The 27,648-nt window shown below is 38.2% G+C and overlaps 2 protein-coding genes across 2 annotated transcripts in view; one reads left to right on the top strand and one right to left on the bottom strand.

Annotated features, from left to right (window-relative positions):
* The first annotated feature begins 828 nt into the window (after window positions 1-828).
* Window positions 829-4,667, top strand: faim2b (Fas apoptotic inhibitory molecule 2b). Its single transcript, XM_030778618.1, has 12 exons — window positions 829-843; window positions 1,774-1,837; window positions 2,055-2,131; window positions 2,247-2,311; window positions 2,468-2,521; window positions 2,627-2,677; window positions 2,995-3,034; window positions 3,161-3,198; window positions 3,668-3,755; window positions 3,926-4,021; window positions 4,310-4,363; window positions 4,518-4,667. Exons 1-12 carry the CDS (start codon window positions 829-831, stop codon window positions 4,665-4,667), a joined length of 792 nt encoding a protein of 263 aa, XP_030634478.1.
* A 1,115-nt stretch (window positions 4,668-5,782) lies between these two features.
* The window catches only part of LOC115813652 (RNA-binding motif, single-stranded-interacting protein 2), a 33,542-nt gene continuing 11,676 nt past the window's right edge, over window positions 5,783-27,648 (bottom strand). The window contains exons 2-14 of the mRNA XM_030776177.1: window positions 26,775-26,941; window positions 19,839-19,897; window positions 19,215-19,306; window positions 14,927-15,084; window positions 14,580-14,659; window positions 14,307-14,416; window positions 14,007-14,050; window positions 13,589-13,682; window positions 12,770-12,820; window positions 12,192-12,302; window positions 11,403-11,483; window positions 11,214-11,301; window positions 5,783-10,927 (exon numbers count right to left, since the gene is read on the bottom strand). Of these exons, the coding sequence (XP_030632037.1) occupies window positions 11,221-11,301; window positions 11,403-11,483; window positions 12,192-12,302; window positions 12,770-12,820; window positions 13,589-13,682; window positions 14,007-14,050; window positions 14,307-14,416; window positions 14,580-14,659; window positions 14,927-15,084; window positions 19,215-19,306; window positions 19,839-19,897; window positions 26,775-26,941 (1,128 nt within the window). The 3' untranslated portion in view covers window positions 5,783-10,927; window positions 11,214-11,220. The remainder of the gene's footprint in view (window positions 10,928-11,213; window positions 11,302-11,402; window positions 11,484-12,191; window positions 12,303-12,769; window positions 12,821-13,588; window positions 13,683-14,006; window positions 14,051-14,306; window positions 14,417-14,579; window positions 14,660-14,926; window positions 15,085-19,214; window positions 19,307-19,838; window positions 19,898-26,774; window positions 26,942-27,648) is intronic.

Here is a 27,648-nt window from a genome sequence, read left to right on the forward strand (position 1 = left end):
TGTTACTCTCAAAGTCAGAGTACGATGGTGATGATCATGAGGACAAGAACACTCTTATATTATCCTCCTCTTCTTCTTCTTCTTCTTCTTCTTCTTCTTCTTCTTCTTCTTCTTCTTCTCCTCCTTCTCTGAATGTGCTAACGGTGATGCTGACAGGACTGATGATGACTATAAATCTTAAATTATATTGAGTTAAACATTTGTAATAACTGAAAATGTACATTAATATATATGATTTTTAAAACGAGATTTTTGATATATATGAGATCCCACTCTACTGTTTCCTTTCCGGTCTTTTCTATCCTTTTAAGCTTCATCTGTTATATAATTCATATATAATTCACCCATTAAACTTCTACAGTGAGCTCACAATCCTTCAGAATTGTTCTCCCAGAAATAGTTGCGTCACTGTTGTGGTTTCAGTTTCACCCCTTTGGTTGTGGAGGTGGTACATTCCTGTAAGTTCTTACAGCTTCATTCAGGTCCAGGATGCTGCTAGAATGTACTGTTGAGACTGTGAAATGGGGGGGGGGGCCATAAAAGAAGGCTTGAGAGGGATTAACCTAGTAAGCATGTTTAAATGCCAGTGGTAATCCAAGCTGTGGAGACAGTTTGTTGGGTCAGTTACAGTGAGAACACCGAAAACACCGAATCTAAAGCACGGACTCTGACTGCACGACAGCTTCACGTTTGAAGATTGTTTTAAAGACAGAGCTCCTGTGTGAGACAACTGACGAGGAAATTGCTTTCCTGAAGCGAAAATAATCCAAGAGTTTGAAGAGAAACAAGTGGACACAGAGGGAAGAAAAAAGGAACATCCTCGCAATCATGACACAGAAAAAGGTAAGAGCTCTCATTTTTTTTTTCTTTACAGTATTCTATTTATTTTCTTAGGTACCTCATTCTGTGATCTTTTAGAGAATTAATTCTCAGCCATACTGACAGATGGCAGATGACCAGAATCAATTATTACTCCAAATAATATTCTTCCTTTCTTTTTAACGAGTATTTAGGTCATACCTGAAAGTAAACACAGACTCTTCAAGCTTTTGTAATATTGTTGTATTGTGTTGCCAGAGATAATCAGAGTGTAAGAAGATTAATATGTCTCTCTGAGATAGACAAGAACTTAATGCTCTACCTGAGTTCAGCAAAGATATGCATTAGTAATGAAATACATTCTGAAACGTTCAAAATTGCATTGCTGTAGTGTGTAACCCAAAATATAAACATCATCTGGTGTGAGGTACGGTCCAAAAAGTGTCACAAAATAGTATAGTTTACTGAATAAGCATGAGCTATTTAAGTAACATTGTTTAAGTTGTCCTCTTGATGGGTATTGTAGGCACATTTTAGACAGGCTATTTCTTTTTCAGTGTTCCTTTCCCCACTTTACCCCAAATATGCATTTCTTAATCTTTAAATTGGATTAGATATTATTTGCCGTTGAGGTTAAACTGTCCAACAGGAATGGACAAAATTCTTGTGAGATGGAAAACAATGTTCTGTCCTGGTGGAAAAACAATGTTCTGTCCTGATGACTCTTTTGAAACAAAATGATTATGATACTCAGACAGTTGATTGGATATTAGAGCAGAGGTGACAGATATTTTTGGGACTTGTCCACATTTGAACAGTCAGTGTACGTGTGAGTGTGTGTGTGAGTGTGTGTGTGTGTGTGTGAGTGTGTGTGTGTGTGTGTGTGTCTGATCTTGACTATAATTATAACTATATACCTCTAACTACAGTCCATATCTGATTATTATTGAACAGGTAGCTCCATCAGTAAGTACTGTGGATGGGAACACACCTCCATCGTATGATGAGGCTACAGCAGGTAATAAAAATGAACTGTCATTCTCTCATTCAGTAACTAAATGTGCACAATTCCCTATTTGTGACCGTTTTTTTCTTGAAAAACAAGCCCTTGAGTGGTGGCTATATTCATTTTAGATCAAGTTAGCTTCACACAAGCAAATGTCAATGCTTAAACATAAAAATTATGGCCGCGTTGCTTCAGAATTCCTGTGCGAATTTTTTTTCTTGTCTCTTAGGATGTCCAAGCTATTACTATGGTGAAGGAGGTTTTTGCTGGGATGACAAGAACATTAGGCGGGTTTTTATACGGAAGGTACTGAGTCTCTGGAATGTTCTACCCCAATCACCTACTGAGCTAGCATGAGACGCTAGGACTACATTCGCTGTGACTGTACATTTAACTAATCTGTTCATGCATATTCATACAGGTGTATGCCATCCTAATGATGCAGTTACTTGTAACAGTGGCCATTGTGGCTGTCTTCACTTACTCGTACGTATCTTGGATATCCTGAATATCTTTTGAATACCACCGAATGTTTTATATACCGTCTCTGTGTTAAACTAGTATGGAAATGAGTGAGAGCGTGTGTCTGCGTTTCACACATGAAGCATTTTCAGTAATCCTGTCCTTCCCTTGTTCCCTCAGTGATGCAGTGAGGTTCTACCTCTACACTCATCCTGCTCTCTACTCCACCTCCTAGTAAGTCACTTATATATTCATGAACTATGAGCAGCGAGGTCAGTCTTTTACTGTCAAAGTAGAATGAAATTTAACTCAGTCTTTGTTTTTTTTTCATACACACAGTCTCCTGTTTTTCATCACGTACATTACACTGGCATGTTGTGGGGATTTGAGGTATGTTTATGAAATCACTGGGGGTGTAATGATTATTTATTTTTCATAGAATAGTTCTTTTTGGATCAAGTTTTATTTGAGGCAGAAAAATAATGTGAAATTTTTTTTGTCATAATGAGAAAAAGAAAAGCAACCGTGTAAACATTCCATGCAACAAATTATATAACTGTGTAAGACCTAGAATAGTATGGATTGCTTGCTCATAAATAGCTTTCCTGTGGTAGGATATAATGTGACGGTAAAGAAAAACAAAATTGTATTAGCTAACATAAACAATGGAATGTAATTGCATTCCTTTGTTCCTTTGTCTTTTGCAGGAGACAGTTCCCATGGAACCTAATTCTACTGACAATCTTTGTAAGTGTCTGACAGCAATCCTTGTCAAAGCTATTTTACTCACTCTACGCTTCAGAAACTTTATCATTCATTCTTTCTCTCTGATTGGCCTTTTTTTGCATGGCTCTCCTCCATCTGAACCAATAGACACTCAGCATGGCTTGCATGATGGGTTTTGTATCCAGGTAATATGTGATGCATGATATATGCTTGTATGTGTGTATACATGTATGAGAAGTATTTTCATTAAGACCAAACTTAGCTTTAGATTATACTAATCCTCTCCGCATGCATTCTTCATAAAAGATTAGAATAATAAAAATCTGTGTGTGGCACCTGTATTTTACTGCAATACAGGCTGGGGAGTAATGATGGCTAATCTTCCTGAATTAGACACATGTTTATAAAGCTAATTAACATTTGCAATAAGCTTTAATAGAGCAGCCAATTTACCCCAAGCTGATTCTGAGCGACAGCTTGGGACCATTCTTCCTAAGCGATTTATCTTAGGACAACATGTTTGGGTTTTACCTATAGCTGCATAATTTAAATATATCCAAAAGAAAGAAATGTTGGTTGAGTTACTCTGAAGTTTTAAGATGAGACCATAGACTATTTGACTAATGCTATATTTTCTGTCATGTTTTGCTATAGCTTCTACAACACCAAGTCTGTGTTACTCTGCATTGGTATTACTGCCATTGTATGTCTGTGTGTCACTATCTTCAGCTTTCAAACCAAGGTGCGTCTGTCTTTTTCAAAATGCATGCTGTGTGTCTAGTAATTCAAAACTTATTATTTATTTCATTAAACAGTGATTTACATTCATGTCAAATATGTTAACAGGTGAACATCTGTCTCAGTGTGTAATTGCCCCCCTCCCCTCTCTCTCACCCTCATTTTCCTCTCTAGGTTGACATCACCTCCTTCCAGGGTCTCCTCTTCATTCTCTGCATGGTAATGCTTTTCTGTGGACTGGTAATGGGATTTGTAGTCCCCTTTGGATACGTAAGTGTCTGTGAAGTTTTCTAAAAATAAAACTAGGCCAAGAAGATCCAGTAAATAAATCCAAGGAGTATTTTCTAGATGTGTACACCAACAAACATAGCCATTGGCTGTTGGTCTATATTTAGAGTTACGGTAATGGTTAAGTGTTCTGTCTATCACTGTATGTGTCAAACAGATTATGGCATGGCTTCTCCTAATCCTCTTGCTGATCTTCATGAAACCGTTTGTATGCTCAATATAGTTTGTTGTCCTCAGTGCCTCTGGTAATGATCTTAACCTCCTCAACAGGTGCCCTGGTTACATGCCATCTATGCCACCATAGGAGCAATCGTCTTTACCATGGTAAGAGCTACAAATCAGTCTAGAAAGCCGACTGGCTTTAATGATCACTGCGTTGAACTGTATCTGTAATCTCAACTCTTTTTCTAATCCTTCTATGTACTCTCCCCCCCAAACCCTCTCTACTTCTATATTTTGACTTCTCAAACTATCTCAGTTCCTGGCGTTTGACACTCAGCTGTTGATGGGGAATAAGGATTATGCCATGAGCCCTGAGGAATACATCTTTGCCACTCTGAGTCTGTACCTGGACATCATTTACCTCTTCTCTTTCCTACTTCAGCTCTTTGGAGGAGGCAGGGAGTAACAGTCGTCACAACATACTTCCTCTGTAGTGAAATGCTCTGAGCTCTGTTTATGTACTGTATGTAAGTTAAGTATATATGGCTGCAAGTGTGAGTGTGTATGTGTGTGTGCGCATGTGTGTAACTGTGATATTAAGCTAGTGATTGAATATCATGGTTGCAAAAACATTACTAAGTTTCAGGTTTCAGGTGTTGGTAAGCTAAAAATCTGCCCCTGCAACATCTATTCAAATATATTTAAAAATAAGACTGAAGCTTTTTATTTTTGTATATATTCAGCAGAAAAAATACATTTCCAATCTATCTGAATTACCATGTGTCAAGTAAATTAATACTTTAGGGGCCACATACACAAACTTCATCCATTAGTTAAGTTGAACTAATATAAAACTATTTCCTCTTGTTTTGACATCTTTTTTTAATAATATATATCCTTTACTTCTTCAATCAATTCCAGTGGATTTCAAGACTCCAAATTTCACAAGATTCCTACAGTTCTGTACATATTATCCTTCTAGTAGGGTGACTCACACATCAGTGAAAATATGGGACCTGAAAACTAAGTTAGAGGAATTCTTCTGATAAGACAATAAAGAGGGACATACCTTGTCACTACATTTCTTTGTAATGCAGTGTACACTTTTAGGAATAACTTACCACTGTAAGATACAGTGTATAAATTCAAGGTTCAGTATTAGAGTTGCTGACTGGAGGTTTTCATATAAGTATTTTTGTGTGGTTACTGTGTGTGAATGAAGGTCAACAGGCAAAGCATATCTCTCTCTCAGTGTGCAACAATATGCGCACATACTGATACCTGAAAAAGACAGTGCCACATCTGGGCAAAGGGAATCATTTAGTTTACACAGTGCTTTGTTTCTTGGGTATCAATTGATTTATCAGTTGATGTTTCAAAGGTGGCCTTTTTAATACTTAGTCCATTATTTCATTATGGTGAATGGTTTGTTAGTTAACACTAGTCACAAAGAACTTGTTGAAATGCATATATGGATGTGATATCTTTTGCATTGCATTAAACTGTGAATGAGATCCTTCATATATGTTTGAAAGAACTGTTCTTTCAATGGTAGACACATATTAGACTAAGGCGCATGAATGAAAAACAAGAATTTTTATTAAAAAAAAAGAAAATCAACAGATTGAATTCCAAAAAAGAGTAAAACCAGGAGAGCAGAAATAAATCTTTTTTCTTTTCAATGAATAAAAAACAGAGAAACAGAGAAACAGGAAGACAAAAAAAAACTGTCGGCTAGCTAAACCGACTTACATATCAAAATTCTTCTCCTACATAAATAAAAAGCATGTTATACTGCAGTTCAAGAGATAAGCCAATTGTCTTTTCAGTCATTACTATGTCAAACTGACTGACAAGTCAAACCTGGTGAATTCTGAGTTCATGGACGGTTAACATGGCTAGGAAAAAACAAAAAAACAAAAACTATGTTGATATTGGTGATCTCACAGCCCAATATAACTAAGCTGGAGAGCCTAACGTTACGTACAAGTTATGCAAAGATATCAATTACAGATTTCATAGAAATTGCGTGTCTACATAACAAACACAACAGTTATGTAATTGTGTTTTCTTTTAATAATCTATTGTTTCAACATTTATTTGATGTTTAATTTGATTAATAATTTGGGAACTTTTTTTTTCTTTCCTATGATCTGAAATAAATACATATATTTGTAAGTTTTGTAACTATCAAAGGTGATTTCTTTCCTCTGGTTATACATCAGAATTGGGAGCTCACATTTTAAGGCATGTCTCCTCATGTAAAAATATAATATGCATAGCTAATTTACAGTAAAAGAAACAAAAAATGCTTGGCTTTTTAACAAATTGAACACAAAAATAATACCTTGTTCCACATTCTGAGGCATTACCACGTTCTGTATTATTCATTGAGGCACATTGACAAACTCAGTCCTGCAGGTTTGAGTGGCAAAGGTTTTTTTTTGCAAGGATTCAATTAAGGATCCTTTTGTACATGGCTTTCTCCTGAACTGCTTCAACATCCTGTTATAGCAGCAAAATGTTTTGAAACTATGAAATAAGCCATTAGAAGAGCCGAAAAGACCTTTCTTCGTGAGCAATAATTAATTACATTAATGACATATTTACACATAAAGATATATAGCAATAAAACAACTGCTTTATATCTAAAAAAATTTGTCCTGGACTGATACAGTGTCCATGAAATGGAACTGTTTTGATGGTTAGACCATCAAATGTTTGATTAATAAATGATGACTATACTTTAATTAAAAGAAGAAATTCACAAGGAAATCAGATTAATAGTTTCCTTTTGTTTACTGTTTCAGCAGTCAAAAATGAATTAATCCTGTTCTAATTTTGCATTGTTATCTAACTAGATTTTAAATTCATTGTTTACCATCTCTTCACCTTAAATATCAAATAAACTTCTGTCTTAATTAGCATTTCTTAAAAAAATGGTTAAAAAAGTAAATTGGTGACAAAAATGTTTCTAAATACCGTAAAAGTAGGTCATTTCATAGTTTCAAAACGAGATTTTCTGTATTCATAGTGATGGTTCACACATTTTACCAGGTTTAATTTTTTTGTGAAAGTCAAAATTAAAACCCATGTTCTTTCCTTCATGAGGTGACCTGCATGTGATAACCTGTGAATAAAATTATTAGTGTTTTTCCGAAAGAAAAAAAATCATAGTTGTATGTACAAAAAAAACAAAAAAAAAACAGGTAACAGACAAGAGTGACAAAGCCTGGACAATTTTGAGAGTAAAAGAAGAAGGATGCATCCCACTATGTACAAAAGTGGAGAAAAACTTGTACTTGTGTCAGTTACTTTCATCACCTGACCAATACCTCAATATCAAGTTTAGAAACTCCATAGTCTATCCTCTTTTTCAGCTTAAAGTGAGGTTTATGAACAAAGGGGGAGAAAGTTGTCCAGATCTCATGAAGACCCTATGCTAAAATTTTAACAACAAATCTGTCCCTAAATGACCATATTGCTTGTTTTCAAAGACAGCTGAATAAATTTAAATGAAGTGAATACAACCATGAATGTCACTATGCCAAACAGGTCTAAACAGCTTATTTCTATTAACAAAATTAGCTTTAAACTTTCAGCTTGTTTAAATGGTGAATGGCTTTTTTGTCTTTGGTAACAGGTACTTGCAAAACTTTTTGGAAGTGACTGAGAGAGAGACATAGACAAGATCAGTGACAATGTTCTCTTTGAAACTCGACAGCTCAATACCTTTGTCTGAGAGACAGTGTTGAATAAGAAATTTTTCCTTTTCCTTTCCTATTTTTTTTATTTTTTTAATCATTTTAGTTAAGCTAACAAGTTACTTACTTGTTATGAAAACAGAAGTCAAAGTGATTCTAACTAAGGGGTGAGGCCCTTTTCCTCGAATGTTTCAAGTGACACCTTTCACCATGGATAATGTTATCAGTTGCTTAAACTCAATGTGATGTTTTACATTTCAAAGCAACGCAAAGGGTGTAGCCCTTATGGTTACTTAATCAGATAGCCTCAAATGCAGAAATTGCATAAGAAATGAAGTGGCCAGTAGCCTTTAAAAAGCCCTTATATAGCTTAGAAACTCAGAAGGCTAAAATACTCCCTCTGACATAAATGGTGAATTTTTCCGTCTCTAGGTGGGCCATTCATATTAAATGGACATTTTTCAAACTGGGGTCTTTATTTTATCACTGTTCATTATTAAACAAATAGCATGTTGCTGTATGTACTTACATTTTAAAATAGATGAATTCGATCTTTTTGAGGATTTGAGGATATTGTTATCCTGAAATATAAGTTTTCACTGTTAAAAGTGTTTTTGTTTGATAATTCTTTGAACCTCATGAAGTCCCTCTGTGATCAGCCAGAGATAAAGTCACAAAACACACAAGTGCATAAAGAGAGAAAGAAGTGGATGAAAAGGACTCAGAAAGAAGCTTCCTCTATGGAGAAACTTGCAAGTCAAACACATTTAAAAAAAAATCCTATGAATCTCAGGAAAAAGAGGCAACTCTACAATACACACAGAAAGTTTCTAACCTTTAGCTGGAAGGTTTCTATAATCTACAGGAAATTTATCAAAAGGTTAATTTTGCCCCAAAACATGACAATACAGCTGAAAAAAAAGATTTCAGATGAGAGAGAGAGAAAAAGAACAAAACAAATGTTCTGAAAGGAAAATAAAATCAGTGAAAGACAGGAATCAATTTTAGAAAACAACAGCAGCACTGAGAAAAAAAAATCTTGCTCGCTCCCATCCTCTCAGTTACAAAGCTTTGAAGGACTCTCTCCTTTATCTGTGTCCTTCTTAATCTATTTTACTCTTTGTATTCTCTACATTAACCCCAGCACCCGAATCTAAGGCATTTTAATTTGTCTTTCTCTCCCTCTCTCTGTACTGTACACTAGAAAAATTCTGGTTACATATTATCTGGGCTGGTCCTCATATTCCGCCTAAATATAATACTGCCTTAATCAGGCACAAAGCCTCCGCCGGCTCAGTCTACAACTACAATCGCATATTCAACACAAACACTTGCAGCAGATGTATGTCATCCAACCTATCTTCAAACAGTGTTCATGCTTGTTAAATACTAGCATTCTAAGTTGGCCTGGCTGTTGTAGTTGGTTAGAGAATATGCATGACGTATTGTAGGCATTGTGAGGACCTCTCCAGGTAAAGATGTTATCAGAATATCTGAATCTTTACAATAAGAATTAAAAAACCATTTAAAGCCACTTCTTCTTAATGGAATTATATAGGCAGTTTGTCAGCTAAACCCATTTATTTATATGCTGTTTTTGTGTTCAAACATAGGTAGTTCCAATAAACCATCCAATTCTCACAGTGCAACTCCAGACAAAATAAACCAAAAAAAAAAAAAATTAGATAGCAGAATGAGTGCGGTTAGGTAAGTTTGATCTACAATGGAAGAAACGCGCGCGCACACACACACACGTGCACGCCTGCACACACACATAGGCACACAGACACACACACAGACTGTTTTTGTGGATAATATTTAAATTGAAATTGATTGGTCCCTTTCAGTCTGGGCATTTCTGCAGTGACTGATTAGTGGGGCCAGTGTTGGTCATCGTGCATGACAAACAAACAGATTAATCTGATTTCACACTATGATCAACTGCTCAGGGATTTAGACTTGGAGTCATTTTTTAGTTATAATGTCTCTCCTGAAAGACATTTTGACATCTAAAAACGTTCTTAGTGAGATTCTTAGTCACATAACATAATCCAAAACAATTTTGTTGAAAAATAAATAGTTCTTATAATTAAAAAATTGGGTTTGGGGAAAAATGCTTCACATTGAGACCAAAAACAATGAATAATATTAGTTCTCTACATTGGCTCAATGTCACCAACATAGTGTTAATATAAGATAAACTACTAATTTTCATATAAGATGACAACATGAATTCTTTGTGATGAGAATTTGTTTACGAAGAATTTAACAATTTCATGAGTGACAGATTTGTATGAACTAAATTAGAACTACATCTAACAAATAAATATTAAAAAGAGACATGATTGTCTGTTGATTAAAAAATTAAGATCAAAAAATTAGCTTGATAGTACTAAAAAGACATTTCTGGACAAGTCTTGGTTGGAGTTTGAGGTTTCTTATAATGGATGGGCATGTACAAAGTGGCTTTAAATGGTTTAGGTTTCCTTAACTAAAATCTATGATATCAACATCAAAATAACAATGTGAAAATATGACAAACAAAATGCATTGTTCAGTTTTGAATCTGTACAAAAATATACTGCTGCTTACAGAAAAAAAGGAAAAAAAAACCTAGAAAACAAATGTTTGCATATTTTACAAAAATAAAAGACACACTGCGTTGGAGCTTTCTGTTTCCTTATCTGTGACGTGCATAAAAACAACACATTGTGTCTTTCTTTACCCTTTTCTCAACCACTCAGCCATTTTTTTACTGTTGTTCTTTTTTTGTTTTTCTTATCAAAATAGGTTAAAGCTCCTTTGCTGTAATCTCCCACCTTTGGTTGAATGACTCTTGAAGAGAGAAGAAGACCCAAGCGAAAGATGAAGGATGTCTTTTTTCTTTTTTTTTAACCAAAAAAGACACACTTTCCTTTTGCCATCTGTGTCTGTTTCCGGTACTGTTCAGCTGTGGAACCCTGTTAAATCTCCACGAAGGTTTTCCATTGTCCAAGCGAACATGTACCACCCTTACTGGGGGCTACAAAAAACAAGCAACAAAAGCACAAGGATTTTCTTAGAAGATTGGGAATTTAAAACAATCTGAGTTAGAATGTTTCAAAATACGTTCAGTCTTTTTCAAACACAATTTACACAGCAGAATGTTAACTGAAAAATTGGAAAATGACTTCAAAATTCAATTCAGTTCTGCTGTCTATTAATAGACATTGACAGAAGTTAGCTTTACAGGGCAGTGGGTGTGACACTCCAAGAGAGCAATTGCTTTCAGTGTGTCATTATAGGATAAACTGCTTTTGAAATTTTACCCTTGTTTCACTTGGTATGCTGGTAGGAGTAATTTGTGTGTTCTGTAGGTGTTTCTATAGCAACTTGTTGCTGTTGTCCACCATTTTCCTGTATGGATAGACAGAGAACAGAGGGTTAGCCTATCAACTCACAACCACAGTACCAGGCATAAATGAATCATGGGTGTCTGTGACCTCTGAATGACATACCTCTACTGGAACACTAGAGGGAGGCACTGGGGTGTACTGTGGGATATAGGTCCCTTGCATAGTTGTGTTAGCAGGCATATACTGTATGTGACAGACGAAACAGATGCATTTTCAACACATTTTAATTAGACATTAACATCACTCAACATGCTTAGGTTTGACTGACATACTACATTCAAACGGAGCTGATTAAATGCCTACGTCATATTCAAGATACACACTGCTACACAAACTTATTCAAATACTTCTACAGATATTAGAGAAGAGTGAGAATATAAAAGAGGGAGAACATGTGAGACATATAGGAGTGTGCGTGAAGTTAAGGGCGTAACGGTACATGTACTGGATTATACTTTGTTTTGCAAACCGAGCAATTTTTCAATGACAAGGCTTAAGACAAGGAACATGCTGCCTGTAATATAATTTCACATGATGGAACTAACAACAAAGTACTGATAACATTATCATTCAAATAGGCTTTAAAATTAAAATTTAATTTTTATTTTGAATTTAAGGCTTAAAAATAAGCACATGCTTTTACATATTTAACATGTTTTAAGCTCATTTACCAAACGCTGTTTTGAATTTTTTTACCTCAACAGATAATGTCAATTTGGTAAATGCAGGAACACTGTCAGCTAGCCAGCACAATTCCATTTCATGTTCCCCTTTTTGTACTAATTGTACCAAACATACCAATGTACAGTATGTACCAAACCATGACTTCTGTCTACCGTTGCACACCTAACAGAGCAGATCTTAACAGAACCAGACTGGAGGGGAACGTACTGTGCCTGTGCTGCCCAGAGACAGGTGACTGAGCTGTTGGGTCAGAGGCCCCATTATTGAGGTGGGCTGAATGGACAGAGCATGGTCCATCGCTGGAGTCAGGACTGTCCCCTGTAAACCCACAGAAAAACATTCACCTTTACAAGATGTATCACCATACCATATCAATGTTTATTTTTTTATTTGCATTACTCCTTTAGCTTTGCATTACTCCTTCAATTATGTGAGTTAAACACGAGAGAAAATCAGAATGGAAATGATCCTTATCAATATAATCGTTAGAACCTTATCACAAAAAGAAGAAGGAAGAAGAAGAAGTACTTTTTAATTGTCACACACACGCTGAGCAGTGAGCAGTGAAATGCAGCCTCTGTATTTAACCCATCCTAACACCAGTAAGCATACACACACTAGAGCAGTGAGCACACACATACACTATGAGCTAAGAGCAGTTGGCAGCCACCGCCGCCGTCTGGGGACCAAGTATTGTTATGATTTATCATTATGTCTTGTCCTTTGGCAACACTGAACTAAAACACAGTGATGTGAGCAGAAAAAAGGTGTGTGTAAACACTTACAGCAGGCTGCACAAGGTATGACTGATGATGCATCCATGACGGGGTGGGTACCTACAGTCAGACAGACAGAGAGAGAGAGAGAGAGAGAGAGAGAGAGAGAGACAATATGCTTTTGAGAAACAAAGAGAATGTGACAGTGAAAGAACAAACCAAAAGCAAATGGAGATTGTAAAGGAGATGTATAAAAAGACTGATAAAAAAAAGAAAAGAAAGGAGCGCACATATGGAAGACCAGCAGTGACAGAGAAAAGTATATACTGGTGAGCTAGACTGTGACAGAAGACAAAACTCTTTTGTACAGACAGATCTCTGACTGCGTGCAAGAAAGAAAAGAGACAAGCCCAGAGTCAAAGGAGAGGTTTTCCCACTGTATTGTCAAAGCTTGCACAGTGAAAACACACATTCAAATGCGTGCACACACACTGACGTATGAACGCGCACACACACACACACACACACACACACACACACACACACACACTTAGAAACACACAAACATACACACACACGTAGAAACACACATACATGCATGGACACAAATACACACACACACACACACACACACACACAAGCACAGATGTCTTTTGCTTTTTGGCAGCAGTTCAAAACAAATAACTAAACACAAAGAAACAGACGTTATGTAAGAGGGCAAATTTCAAAGCAACTTCTAAAATGTGCACTAGTGCACTACTGTTATCTCTTCAAGCTTTTTTTTTTTAAATTATTACATGGAGACTGTGTCATTGTCTGCTGATAATAAATCCAGGGGAGATCTGAAGGCAGTTTGAGTTTGGCTGTGGAAACTTGCTGTGGACTGACCTGGTAGGATGAGACAGGGGAGGGCATGTATGGAGACAGGGACGTCTGAGCAATCATTCTGTTTGGAGCAATGCTGTAAGGAGGCGAATAAAACCTGCAGATTCATGCAATGATAGAAAATAAAACCAATAAATTTCACATTATGAGATTAAAGCACGTAAACACATAAAGAGAATGTTTATAAAACTTAAATGTTAAATGTTGTACATTGCTTTATTTATTTTTATCATTGTTCTAATGACAGCAGTATCATGCTTTGTTGTTATGAAACGGTCATCGGATTTCAACTAAGACATGTTGCAGTACTTTTTATGGCCACAAGGTGTAATCCATTCACCACAGGCAAAGACGTGGTTCTTTTATAAGCGTATGGGGTGTTTTTAGTGTATCTCTGAAATGGTGTCAGCTTCTAACTTACCCATTCTGCAAGGCAGTTGGATCATATGCTAGTGTCATTCCTCCCTGAGAAAGTGATAAAACACAAGGAATATGAAATCAAACAAGCAGTACATGATCGTACTCCTAACTGTATATTATGATATGTATCAGACTGAAGACATCTGAAAAGCTACACACTCACACACACAACACTGGAAGAAAAAAGGCTTTTGGTGAACAGAGCACACATAGCATAAGATCCATGAATAACTAGAGTGATGCTTCTCTCTGCTTAGTCAAATATTGTATTTTAAAGGCCCCAGTTTGAATGATGTCTCACCGTTTCTCCGTCTCTGGCCCAGGGCCGTCCATTCTGCAGGTACTTCCCTTGGTTCTGTCGCTTTTTTTGCCCTCCGTCCGCAAATTTGCAGAGCAAAGGTTCTGTGGGCACTACAGATAAAAATGATGAGTGAGATTTCTATCAGGCATTTGCAATGTATCACGCTGACTGAGAATATATGTAATGACGTAATGAAAATAGATGCTGTTAAAGAGCTGCAATCAGAGAACAGGTGACACGTTTACAGATATGTGAGAACTGAGAAAAATCTACCTGGAACACCAGGTGGGGTTTTGATGTATTTGCCGTTAAAATGCTGAATGATTGCCTCACATTTTTCTGTAGATTCCATTCTGTAAAAGAACAATATCATCAGAGATTTGTAGACGAAGCTCACATTTAAAAATAGTCAAGAGCACCTGCTAACCGTAGCTGATTTCTCTCAACTCTTTTTAACTGTTTCAGAGATGACAAACACTCGACCTTCATCGACAAGCCAACGTTTCTTACAACGCGCGTGTCCAGAGTGGTTGAATATTGTCTGTTCAGCCTTGGCGGAACAGCACTAGGATTGCGGAGCTAACAAACACTGTCTCTCTCAGACTGCAGGGCTGTTTTACCTTGCGAAGCCCACACCGCGACTGGTGCCGTTGGCGTCCCGTAGGATGCGTGTAGAGATGACCTGACCAAAGGACTTCAGCATGCCCTCCAACTCTTGCTCGTCCATGGACACAGGCAGGTTAGAGATGTACAGGTTAGTGGGGTCCTGTTCCTGTTGCTGTGGAGGGAAAAAAAGGGATTAAAGAACTTTTGATAACCTGGAATGTATGGAAGTGTGCAGTTGCTAAAGTAATGGGCACAGCAGAGATCCACATTCTCGCTTCTCTTGAAACCTGTTTTGGCCTGTTATATAAAACAGCAGCTGGCTCTCATGCAAACAGTCAATCATTGCTTTCATATTTAGTGTTTTGTGGAGAACATCTCACCACAACCTCCTACAGTTTTTCATGGGCAACTAACTGCTTCTCACAACTATGTTTCCAGTACTGCTGACACATTTTTCCCCCTTCTAAACACAACTGAAACAGGTTTCATTTTCCTAAGGCAATTTGGCCCTCCCAGTATAGCTCAAAGACTAATTATCATTACAGATAAAAATAGGTCTATATCCGCAATTTTACAATGGTACAACACCCTTAAACATTTACAGCTGGATAAAAAAAATGGTCATAAATATGAATGAATATTCAGTTATATTTATGTTATTAATTTGGGCTTTGAAGACAGAAAAATTGGAAAAAGAAGTGTTGGGACAGAAAAAATCAGCAAATCAGTTTGATTCATTAATGCAATCTCTCTGACTTAGTGCCAAAAGTCAAATCAAATCAATATTTATAACTGTGTTGGTCTGGATAGAGTCTCTGAATGGAGTAGTGCAGCCAATTCATAAATGTATTTCACTTCATGTCGATTGCTTTTCGTTCCCGAGAGCTAATCCTTAGGGGTCAGATGGTGATTAATGGTTGCATGTCCAAATCTTAGTCCACGGATAATGAAGAAATATGAAAAGTAAAGACAGACTGTCATAAATTTCCATCTGTACAACAATAGAAACAACAGAAAGAGAGGAAAAACTCCCTTTGTTTATCAGAGGTTCAGAGAGAGACAGATCCTGAGTAAGGAGAGGGATGTAGAAAGAGTGTAAAAGAAAAAGAGTATGTGTGTGAGAACCCACAAAGGTGTGAAAATGTTTAGTAATAGAGGAAAAGAGGAAAAAGAGAGAACAGTATTAGAACTGGAGGGCAAGTTAAGAGAGTAAAAAAAGAAACAGAACAGATTTAGGGTTGAAACAGAGGGCTTTAAATAGTAAGAACAGAGAGACAGTTGATGATAATAAGAGGACTTGGGTGGTGGTGTACTTCGACCGAGCTCTCTCTCTCTCTTTCTGTCTTTCCCTCTACTTTCTTGATAAACCAGTCTTGTATCAAAGCACTATATCACCAGATTCAGCATCCTTGTTTTTTTTTTTTTTGCTGAAATGTTTTTGTTAAAATTGGCACATTTATTTATTTCTCTGAATTACTGATGCATTTGTTTAGTCAGCATATCACACACAGTGTTAGCTGCAACCTCACCCCTCCCCATCAGTCCTGTGTTTCCCGCCTCGGCTTCCTCCGTCTGTAACTCTCTTTCCCTCCCTACCTCTTTCTTCAATTTCTCCACCCTTTTTTTATATCATTTTCTCCCCATGGAAAAGTCTGAGGCATGCTTTGAATCATGGTTTCTCCCCCCTCCCTTCTCTCTCTCTTGCCACCCTGGTCAAGCAAGTCAGCCAAGATGTTTTTAATATCAGATGCTCTCAGCGTGTCCTAGTGTCCGTATGCGTCGGTGTGTTAACGTGTGTAGGTGTCTGTGTGTATTATGTGGCCGTGTCTGTACTAAGGTCTTTGTTGAGAATTGGAGGTTCTCAGAAAGAGGAAGGACTATTTATAGCTCTCCCTTTGTTTCTTGTTCTCAAAAACATTTCAAGAATTTCACCCTGATAACAGTATTGAAACAATATGTTTTCTGGATCATTCTGTGAATGAAACACTAATATCAGTTTCAAATAAAGAGGGAAGTAAGGGAGAAACTCTACTGCACGGCCTCCTGCTGTGACATCATCTTCTTAAAACAGAGAAAGTCACATCAACCACGTTTGGTAGTAAGTTTTGGAGTTTAGTCTAGCTTACTGGCAATTACTTAAAAACTGTGATGGCAATGCAAAGTACATGAGCAGTGTTGAACATTTAAAGCGAAGAGCTGGCCCTCATTTTTATCTTCTCTCTAACTGTTGACACTGCTTTTCAATGTTAGCCTTCGCTCTAATGCTGTATGGGAGTCTTAGCATAGATGGCTTGGGGATGTTGTGCTTGTTCACAATTCTTATTCAATGTATATCAGCATCCTTATGAAAACAATAAACATTTGATCACAGAAAAGGACGGTGTTACCGAGAGGAAGTTTCATTACTGTCGTTTTACATGATGCTTCCACTGGCAAAAAACATAACGAAAATCACTTCACTAAAAAAAAGGTCTCAATTTCGATCCGTTGATGTCATCTTGAAAGGCATTGCCAAAACCATTGGAGTTCTCTAAAGTAAACACAGATGAGCCGTGAGACGAGAGGATAATGTGTGAGTGTGTGCATGCGTGTGTGTGTGTGTGTGTGTGTGTGTGTGTGTGTGTGTGTGTGTGTGAGAAAGAAGGAAACAAACGAGAGAAATAGAGTGATTTGTGACACTGTGTATCAGACTAGTAGACACAAGGCGGCTTTGTAACTTAAATCTGTCCCAGTGGCACACTTTGTCTATGTGTGTATTGTTCCCATTGAAAAGAAAACAACTCAGAAACTTGTTCATCACGTAACTTTCAGTGTGTGTGTGTGTGTGCGCGCACGCGTGTGTGTCTGCGGTTATGGCGCGTCTGTGAGTGTGAGTGTGTGTGGGTACAGCATGTGTGTGTGTGTGTGTGTATGTAGATGCAGCGCGTCTGTGTGTGTGTGTGTGTGTGAGCGTGTGTGGGTACAGCATGTGTGTGTGCGTGTGTGTATGTGCGTGCGTGTCTGAATGTGGGTTTGTGCATTTCTGTCCTGCACGCTCTCTGAGTGTTTTACAATAGAGCGGCTGAGAGGCACAGAGGGATCAGCTTAATAGGTCTACAAGAGAGCCATTCAGTGCACACACATCCACATAAAGGCCAGACAGGAGCACAGCATGCATGCACACTCACTGGCAAGCAAAGGCCAAACAATTCCAAGACACACACAAACAAAGGCCAGACTACTTCACAGCAAATGCCAGCTAACAGGATACACACGGTACAGGGGGAGACAGAGAGAGAGAGAGAGAGAGAGAGAGAGAGAGAGAGAGAGGAATGGAGGAGGGGAGGGAACAAAGAAATCCAAGCCTGAACTTTCATTTTCCCTTTCTTTTTTCTTGCTTTATTTACGTAACACAGAAACACAAAACACCTCCACCCCTTACATATGTATACATAAACCGCCTTTTCTTTACAACACCATCATAACAGATGTTCTATAAAATTCTGTGTTTCGACTATGTTCTTATGGTGCTATGTGGAACAAATGTCCACATGAGGATACAAAAATATCTGACAAGTGCCGAACTTGTTGGAACGTTTTGGAAAAGGGTTTTGAAAAGATGTTGTAATTGTTAAAACAACTGAAAGTGCCAAAATATTTCTTTCTTTATAGTTAGCTCAAGGGTTTGGACATAAGCCTTCGCTTACAGTAAAATAAAAATCTGTGAAAAGTATATGTGCGTGTGTGTGTGTATGTGTGGCATATGTGAGTGCCAAACACTAACTAACCAAAAAGTAAAATAAACTTTGTTATAAAACATGACGTTTGCCTTGATGCACTGCCAGAGACAGCAAAACACATGAATACTTTCATTTCAATACATGTTCTATTCAAATACTCTACTCAAAAGCCAGTCTGTGCGTTTAGCTATGCGGGAGGGTAGAGCCTGACAAGACCCTGGTTCTTTAAAGTTAGAAGAACGCTAACGAACAAACCCAGCAGGTATTTCATGAAGAAAACTATGCAACATTTTCAGCTTTATTTTCCACTCTAGACAAATGAAGAGAACTGAGGACGCCCATGTAGCAGCTGAACGGAACTTTATATAGATAAAACTTTATTCAGGTTGTTAATTATATTAGGACAGCAGAATGACAAATATGTGAATTACAACACTGTAATATGTGTTCAGCTGAGCTGGGTAAAATATTGATAAACCCACATTGAGAGTTGGAATATGAAAAGAAGGGTAGTTCTGAGTTAGAAGCCTTGTGTAATAACTGAGAGACTCAGAGGGCAAAAATGTGGTTCGTATTTGGTTACCTTGGCCATTTGGGCCTGGACTCCTGTGGCCTTCAGGGCGGTCACTGCTTTCTGTGCCGCTGCTGGACTGTCAAAGTCAACGAAGCCATAACCTACATGTGCATACACACACACACACACATCACATACACCCATAATCATACATAAATACACACACACACACACACACACACACACACAGTCACAAACATGCACATCACATACACCCATAATCATACATAAATACGCACACATACACACACACACAGTCACAAACACGCACATCACATACACCCATAAACACACAAAGAGGGGAGGAAAGCAAGAGAGGGAAACAAGACAAGTAAAATTGGCTGAATATGTTCCTTTTAATATTCAATATTAATTCAAATAAAGGTCACTGAAAAATTTACAGAAGTGGTCTGAAAACTGTTATTATCTTCTATTTCATTTAATTTGCACTAGCATGAGTAAAATGGCCACGGTACAAAAGAGAGATTCGGCTGCCAAATGTGGGGTTCTAAGATTAATGCTTTTTCATTTTATAATGAGCAGCCTGTTCTAATATGAGAAGATTTAGAGAATTACATATTACAGAGTGCAGAGTAAAAACAGAAATTGTGTAAAGGTTTGTTGACCTCTCACCTTTGCATTTATTAGTAGTTTTGTCCAGTATGGCCTTTGTGGACACAATCTTCCCATAGCTTTAAAAAGAAAGAAAATTATAGTCATGAGTGTCACACTGTGAACAAACAAACACAGGGACACACACAGAATTTGAGTTAACAGCCTCTCCCACATGTTAGAGAAAAGAGTATACACCCAGAAATCACACACATGACCTCTATTTCCCTCACTAACACACAAACACACACACACACACACACACATGCACTCACATGACCTCTGCGTTTACAGCCTCTCCCACATGCTATAGAGAACAGGGCATACACGTAAGATTTCAAGAGAGAAATTTTTCTGAGTGTGTGTGTGAGTGCATGTGTGAGTCAGTCAGTCTCAGAGGGAGCTCTCTATACAGTTACTAGGTTCTGTGGTGTTGTTTTCACACTGGTTGAGACATGGCCTCAGGGACAAAAACAATTTGTTCCGGCCTTTTTCTTTCAACACCTGTCTGCCTGTTCTCATTCTCTCACTCCCTCAACCAAACACAGGCCCACATGCCAACCGTTAGGTTCACTTAGCAGAAATATGACATCATCTTTGTTATGCCCCTAAAAGATTCTTCCTCCATCATGTTGTGTGATATCAAAACGCAATGTTGTTACGTCAAAGTATTTTCTTTATATTGTGTGAAAGACAATATCTCTACATTTTGAATGTTTGTACATTCCAGTAAGAACACATTACATTATTTGCATAAAAGTACAAAGAGGACACAATACAACATTGTGTGGTATTACTGTGTGCTATTACCACTCAGGCTGCAAGGCAAAATCGCACCTGTGATTATGATGGCTTAGTATATGATAGTGTATGCAAATACCGTAGATGTAAAGTAAACCAGAATTCTCAGACACACTCATTTAGTACTGTACCCAATCTAAGAGCAATATAGCTGTCCCCTAAAACAAAGAAGAATTCAACTGTGCATACAGCTTTAAAATAAAAAAATCGCTGTGGAGACTGAAACAGCCATTTGTGATAATTGTGTAATCTCTCTCTCTCTCTCTCTCTCTCTCTCCCTGGCTCACTGAAAGTCCGTGCTGTGTGTGCTTTAGTGAACTCTATTGCCTTGACTCGCTCTGACGCTTCAGTGACGGTAGGGCAGGCCATGAAACCTGATTCCTCAGCCCTCCACCGCCCTCTCTTCCTCTCCTCTCTCCTGTCTCCATCTCCCTCTTTCTCTCCCTCCTCTGGGTCCTACTGCACCACACACACACACACATCTGTGCACAGACAGGCAGGAGAGACAGTTTCAGGGTTTAGCATGGCTTTCTCTGTTCCCAGGTCGACTCTTAGGCCCTAGAAGCAATAAAGCAAAACTGATGCTAAATAGCTTTTATGCTAACTGCTTATCAAATTGCCGTGTTAGATGGCTTTTCACTCAGAACTTTACAATCTCCTATCCTCCAAAGAGGCATGCTTTTTCAAAGTCCTAGCGCTTGTTTAATCATCCAGTGAGACAAAATTAGATTTTAATTGTCCCAGCCTCTTCAAATTTTTGCTAGTCTTTTGAAGCCTAGAGACGCAATCAGTCCTACACGCAGCAAAAACTAGAGTAAAATAGTCCAACTGGTGGAGAAGTGTGAATTTCAAACAATCTTAAACAAATTCAGAAAACACTTTTACACACTTTCATAAGTGAACTAATGCTTTTCCTCTGCGAGTTTTTTTTTCCCCTGTAAGGAAAGAAGTGAATGATGAGTATATTTGTCTTTTAATGTGTTTGTTTGTGTACAGGGATTTGAACTGAGGACTGGTTTTTAGAAGAGATTATCTCCTAAGCAGTTTTTGTTGTTGTTGTTGTTGTTTTGATCCAGGTTAGCCTGAGAGGACGAGGAAGGCATTTCTTCGATCAGGCCTGATGGGAGACTCCTCCCAGTAGCATTGGCATTGGCACACATCACACAGACATACCTCACTGTCTCTCATTCTTTCCCCTATCACGCTAACATGTGCCGTGTCTGTCTTCAGGCAACTTGGCTCTTTTTTTTTTTTCTGGACGTGCTTTACTGGCAGGGCCTCATCCAAATTATTCACAGCGCCAGAGCACTCTACTGAAGTGTGCCGATTTACAGCATGAAAAAACAACACACCGTTTGGCTGCTTTTACATATTTAACTCCTTGTACACTCACTAGAACCGTACAAAGAAAAAACTGTAAAAAAAAAAAAAATAGTAATAATAATAAAAACAAGTTAGATGTTCATGAAACAAAAGAAGTCTAAAACCTATTTTCGCAAGGGACATGGTTACAGTCAAATATCTTCCATAGAGTAAAACCCTTAGCCTTTCAGATCAAGAGAATCTTTTCCCCTTTAAAAATATTTAATCTTTTACACGAAAGAGGAGCGAGAAAGAAGTTGTGAAAGAGTCCCCTGACAGATTAAATCTGACAAGCAGGTTTATGCCAAATAATCCATTTATCATGAAAATATATCTGTCAGTAAGTAGATTAGGAGCTGTCAAAGCAAAAAAAAAAAAAAAAAAAAAAAACAGGGCTCTGTTTTGTTCATTTAGATGTTGATTAAAAGTTATTTAAGTTATCTGTGAGACTGCTCCAACACAAGCATCTACCTGATGTCAATGACCGACCACCAACATGTCTCTTTTCCTGTCTTTCTGGTTTTGAACCCTCTGACATAGGTCTAAAATACATTATTCATTGTTACGTGAGGTATGAATATGAAATATCCTTCCAATGCTGATCCCCTGCGTTTTTTTTTTATTTAAAAATTTAATCTGAAGAGAGCGTAAAGTGATAGCTGGTTCAGTCCACAGAAGGAAGTAAGCACAATAAAATGGAAAAGATACAATTACTAATGGATGCAGTACCTCATTTTTCATTCCTTTACGCTGAAAGTAATGTAGTATCAACTTTTCCTCCCGCTCAAATAGAGGGGAGGACATTCTCTCCAAGCTAATTAACAGCACACTACTGAGAAAGTGAGCAATTCATTGATTTCAAATATGTAATAATAATGTACGCATTTATGCAATTATGTTTCCTCAAATGTAAGAGATTTGGTGACTGATAAATAAATTAATCCATAAACACACACAGAAATACCTTTATAGCCAATAGGGATGACAGAGCTATAGTCAGGTCTGTAAAATATCTGTTCAAACCTGGAAGTTTGCTTTCAGAATCTCTCTGTGTCAATACATGCATTGTGTATGTTATAGTGACACACTGTGTATGGTTACAAACGGTTGAAGTTTATTAGTCTCATTCATTATCACGAATTTGAGGCATAAAACCTCCCAGTAATAAACGGAAAACCCTCATCTGTACATTCAGCTACACTCTTATTTCATGTTATCTGTATGTATGAATTCCATTATACACAGATGTTATGTATGGAATATTTCACGTTATGTATGGAATATTCCACAACTAAAAAAAACCATATCATGACAGAATCTGGTGTTGCATCAAGTAGTCACTGAAGAAGGAAACATGAACACACACAAAAAGAGAGAGAGAGAGAAAGAGAGAGAGAGAGAGACATGTGGGTCCTCTTTGACAATTCACATGCCATCAGGGGGATACTCTTGACTCTTTCCCCTACACTGGGTCATCTGCAATAGCACATGATGAACATTTCTCGATGTGTGTGTGCGTGTGTGTGTGTGTCTTATTGGCATGGGGAACTACAAGAGGTTGCTGTTCAACTCTGACCAACTTATCCTCTCTGGGTGTCTTCTTGCTGTCATGCTTTTTCTGTTTGTTTCTAAGTCAATGAGGGTGTACTCCTCAAGCCTCTCGACCTCCCCTTTACCCTTCTCTTTGCCCCTCTCTCCGTCCCTCTTCCCCCCATCCAGTTTCTGTGATTCTTCAGTTAATACTCCTACTTAACTAAACCCCTAAGCCCTCCTTCAATCACAATTCCTAAAACAAAACAAAACAAAAAATACATTTACCGTCAGCAATTCAAAAGTGGCTAGTTACAGTTGCTGTGTTTTTCACATGTCTCCAACACTGTTAAACTCCTCTGTTTGTCTTCCCCTTTCCTCCACAACCCTCCACTTCCTGTGGGGCTGGAAAAGTCAGCCTGCTGCCTCCCCTCCCCCCCTTTCGGGGGGTCTGAAAGAGGGAAGGAACCATTCCTCTGCGTGCGGATAAACCCAGAGTCAAGGAGCTGAACCACACAAGGGCAAACAGTGACGCAAGGTCAATATTTGTTCTACAGTATATATATTTAACAACCTATTGTCGAGTTACACAACTACAGCATGTTTCTCCCTGTCTCAAGTGTCCTGAATTGCATTTTGCAATAGGACTGAGAACAACTGTTAAAGAAAGTGACTCAAATCAAGAACTGTATGCCACAAAATGACTTTTTTTTTTTTAAACAGATCATTTTGGGCATGAATTTGAGAAAAAACAAAACAAGTGAAAGACTTTCCTGCAGACAGTGTAAGTAGAACAGATCTGTAGTTTCTTCAGCACAGACCCTTCTTCCTCTATGACCTCAGCTCTCATTAACAGAGAGGAAAAATTACAGCAAGATGAAGTTCAATGCAGCATACCAAATACATAATAAAAAGTGCTTAATAAAACGCCTCTTGCTTTCATTACGCATTTATTAGGCAGTGCTTAAACGCTCATGTAGAGTTAATGACTACTTTATATGACAGAATAAAGCAATGTGTAATGGGGCTGAAGTATGAATGATTTAGCATAAAATCTACAAAAGACATTTTTGAAGGAAAAAGACTGAAGATAACAGGAAATACTGCATTTTCTTTTGTTCACAACAAGAGACGAAGGGTCATAAACTTTGCTGGCCTTAATGTGTGTGTGTGTGTGAGTGTGTGTGTGTGTGTGTGTGTGTGTGTGTACGTGTGCATGCACTAAGAGACAGGGAAAAAGCAGCATCATAGCCCTGTTTGCCAGACAGTCTGACCCAGCGGTAACAGTAAGTGAGACTGTGAAATAGAAAGAGCTTTTACATGGCTTACGTCAGCATGAAGTTACAATTACTACTCTCTCAAAAAAGCTTCTCTCTCCCAGCAAAGGAAAAAAACATAAGGGTGGAGTGAAAATTTGGGAATGAGGTTCTAATAAAGCTGACAAAAAAAGTAAAAAAAGAGGGGGGGGGGAGAGACAGACAATAGAAAGGCCAAAGTGAAAATAAGAAAATGGAACCCTAAAAACGTGATTATCTTGAAAATTGGCTAAATATAGCATAATGGTGAGTTTTAGCCCCTGCATAACCATGGTTCTTGCTAACTATATAAGGAAAATTTAGCTTTTCTGCGTATTTATACATATTCTTGTATGCTCAAGTCAGGGTTCTTTTTTTTTTTTTGGAAGATATACGTTATGCAGCGAACACAGAAGACATTGAGGGAGTGTGCAGTGGGATTACATGCTATCCGGTTCCAAGAATAAACGTCGTCTGAATTTTTCCATATGCTAAGTATGTCATTTCATAAGTCTGGTCTGCAGTTTGTGGAGAAGCAGACTAATGGTGGTTCTATGTCACATAGAAGCCTTGAAAAACACAGTCATAATTTCCGTCTCATCTTAAGTAAATGAGCAGGGCTATACGTCGAGTCACCTTTCACTGCCTAGCTAACGACACCGCAAGGGCTCTCTAGTGTTGGGTCTGAACTGAAGAACGGGTTTGTTTAAAAATGAATGACTGCTGGTATGGGAGATTGGTCCTGACTTGCAAGCACAAAACCAGTTTTCAATCTTTATGAATCCATAGGATTATGGTATTTCAACAGGAATTGCAGAACATGGAGAGAACTGAAATTCACATATTTACATTTCGTTTGAGGCACGCTAGAAAAAAAAATTGCCGCAATACATGTTCGGCTCAATACTTTGTCAAAGTTTGAAAAAGTATTTATCAGCAATGTACACTAACTGACAGTCAAGAGGACTTCACTGTTCCACAATTTTCTTTTTATCCTTTTATCTTACAGTTTGCAAATGAACAGTGCAAATATATTTAAGTGAAACAGACTGGTTTGGAATGAGAATATTTGAGGAGGTTCAGCTAGCTCTTTCTCAGAAGGAGGGTTACTTCAGGACATGTAAAGAAGGTTTACCCCATTCTGGCCTCATCTCCACTTCTCCCTCTCTCCCGGACTCCTTTTCTCCCTCTCTCCCTCACTCCTTTTCTCTCTTTCTCCCTCAATCCCTCTTTCTTTCTTTCCCTTTACAGTCTAACCTCAACATTATCCCTTACTCTCTTGCTCTCTTCTGTCATGCTCTTTGTTTCCAATTTGGAGACTAATTAATGCCCCCCCCCAGAAAAATATACACACATACACACACACACACACACACAAGCACGCACTTTCACTCTTGACCTGCTGGCTCAAGCATACTGTTGCGCTTGTACAAGACAACCCAGGAAATTCTGCATTATGAGGGATTTAATTCCACACTTACGCCAAACAACGCATCTACTCTATCTCCTCCACCCTTCCCTCTGAAAATGAATACCAATGCAAAATACAGACCAGGCATTTTGGCAATGAGCACGATCTTTTGAGAAGACCCTCTATACCCTCTATATACCCCGTAGATGATCAAATCCATATACGTCTTTTCAGTCTCCACTTGATGTATTTGCCTTTGTAAGGTTACAGAACAGAATAGTTCCAAAAGTTCCAAAAGACATTTTCCAACCTAAACACACATTAGCCCAAGATATCGCAATATAACTACATACAAAAACGCATGGCCTGGACTCGTTAATTAATCGCAAACACTTGCCTGAGTGTTGTGTCTCATCTCTCAGCAGTTTATAACAGCCATTCTGTTATCACTATGTTACTGCTGAGAGAACATAGCGCGGCACCGCTAAGTTATCGCGGTAATAAGAAAGCTAACCATTTGGTTTAGCTTAGCATGTAGCAAAGAGCAGGCGGACTTACGGTTGGCATAGCTTGACCAGGTCTTGGTCGGTGGTCCCTGGGTGGAGGCCGCGGATGTAAAGGTTGGTCTTACTCAGCTGTTCCCCGCCCCCAGCACTGCTGGCGCTGCTGCTGTTGGTGTTGGGACTGGGGGGTGCCATCTGGTGGCTGGAGGACACATAGGCTTGCTGCAGGCAAAGAAAAGACGAGAAAAATGTTGAGGATAGGTCCTATTAATCCGTCCATTCAATCCAGGATCAGTCCGTTATCAATGTGTACTCTCCTAAACAACTTACTAGACAACTAGTAAGTGAGTAGTGCCAGGAATACACCCCTCTGATGTGTATTCAAACACAGGTAAATCAATAAAATTAATCAATATTGTAAAAGAGCCATTGAGTCATCATACAAATTGTAAGTATACTTGACATCAGAGAGTGGGAAATGGCACATTTTCCCTCTGAGTCTACAGTATATGTCCGCTCATTAATTCAGCAGCTCATCCCTCCACAAAAAAGTCTATGTCAAGCCAAGTACTAACATTATTTCTCCGTATACAGTATGCACACCGTGACTGTGTAAACCAGGCTTTCGTAACATGTGTTTGCTTTGACAAGGACACCTGCAGTATTTAGTGCAATGGGTCATATGGCATCCAGAGATACATGCTCGTCTCGTTTACATATTAACAGCCCTCTGTGCAGTCCTCCATGTCCTCAAACCAACCCCTGCTTATCTGAGAGAACGAGGCAGTTCTTCCAACAGCAACGCCTGTGTGTGTGTTCCCCTCATGTTTATAATTTATATCTAACAACAGCAGGGGGATTAGGCTTCCCTCAGCTTCCAAAAGCACTGTGTTCAGTGGCAACTGCCATTGTCTCTGAGGTCTAATAAT

This window comes from Chanos chanos, chromosome 6 (assembly GCF_902362185.1).
Source record: "Chanos chanos chromosome 6, fChaCha1.1, whole genome shotgun sequence".
In the NCBI taxonomy this organism is placed as follows: domain Eukaryota; kingdom Metazoa; phylum Chordata; class Actinopteri; order Gonorynchiformes; family Chanidae; genus Chanos; species Chanos chanos.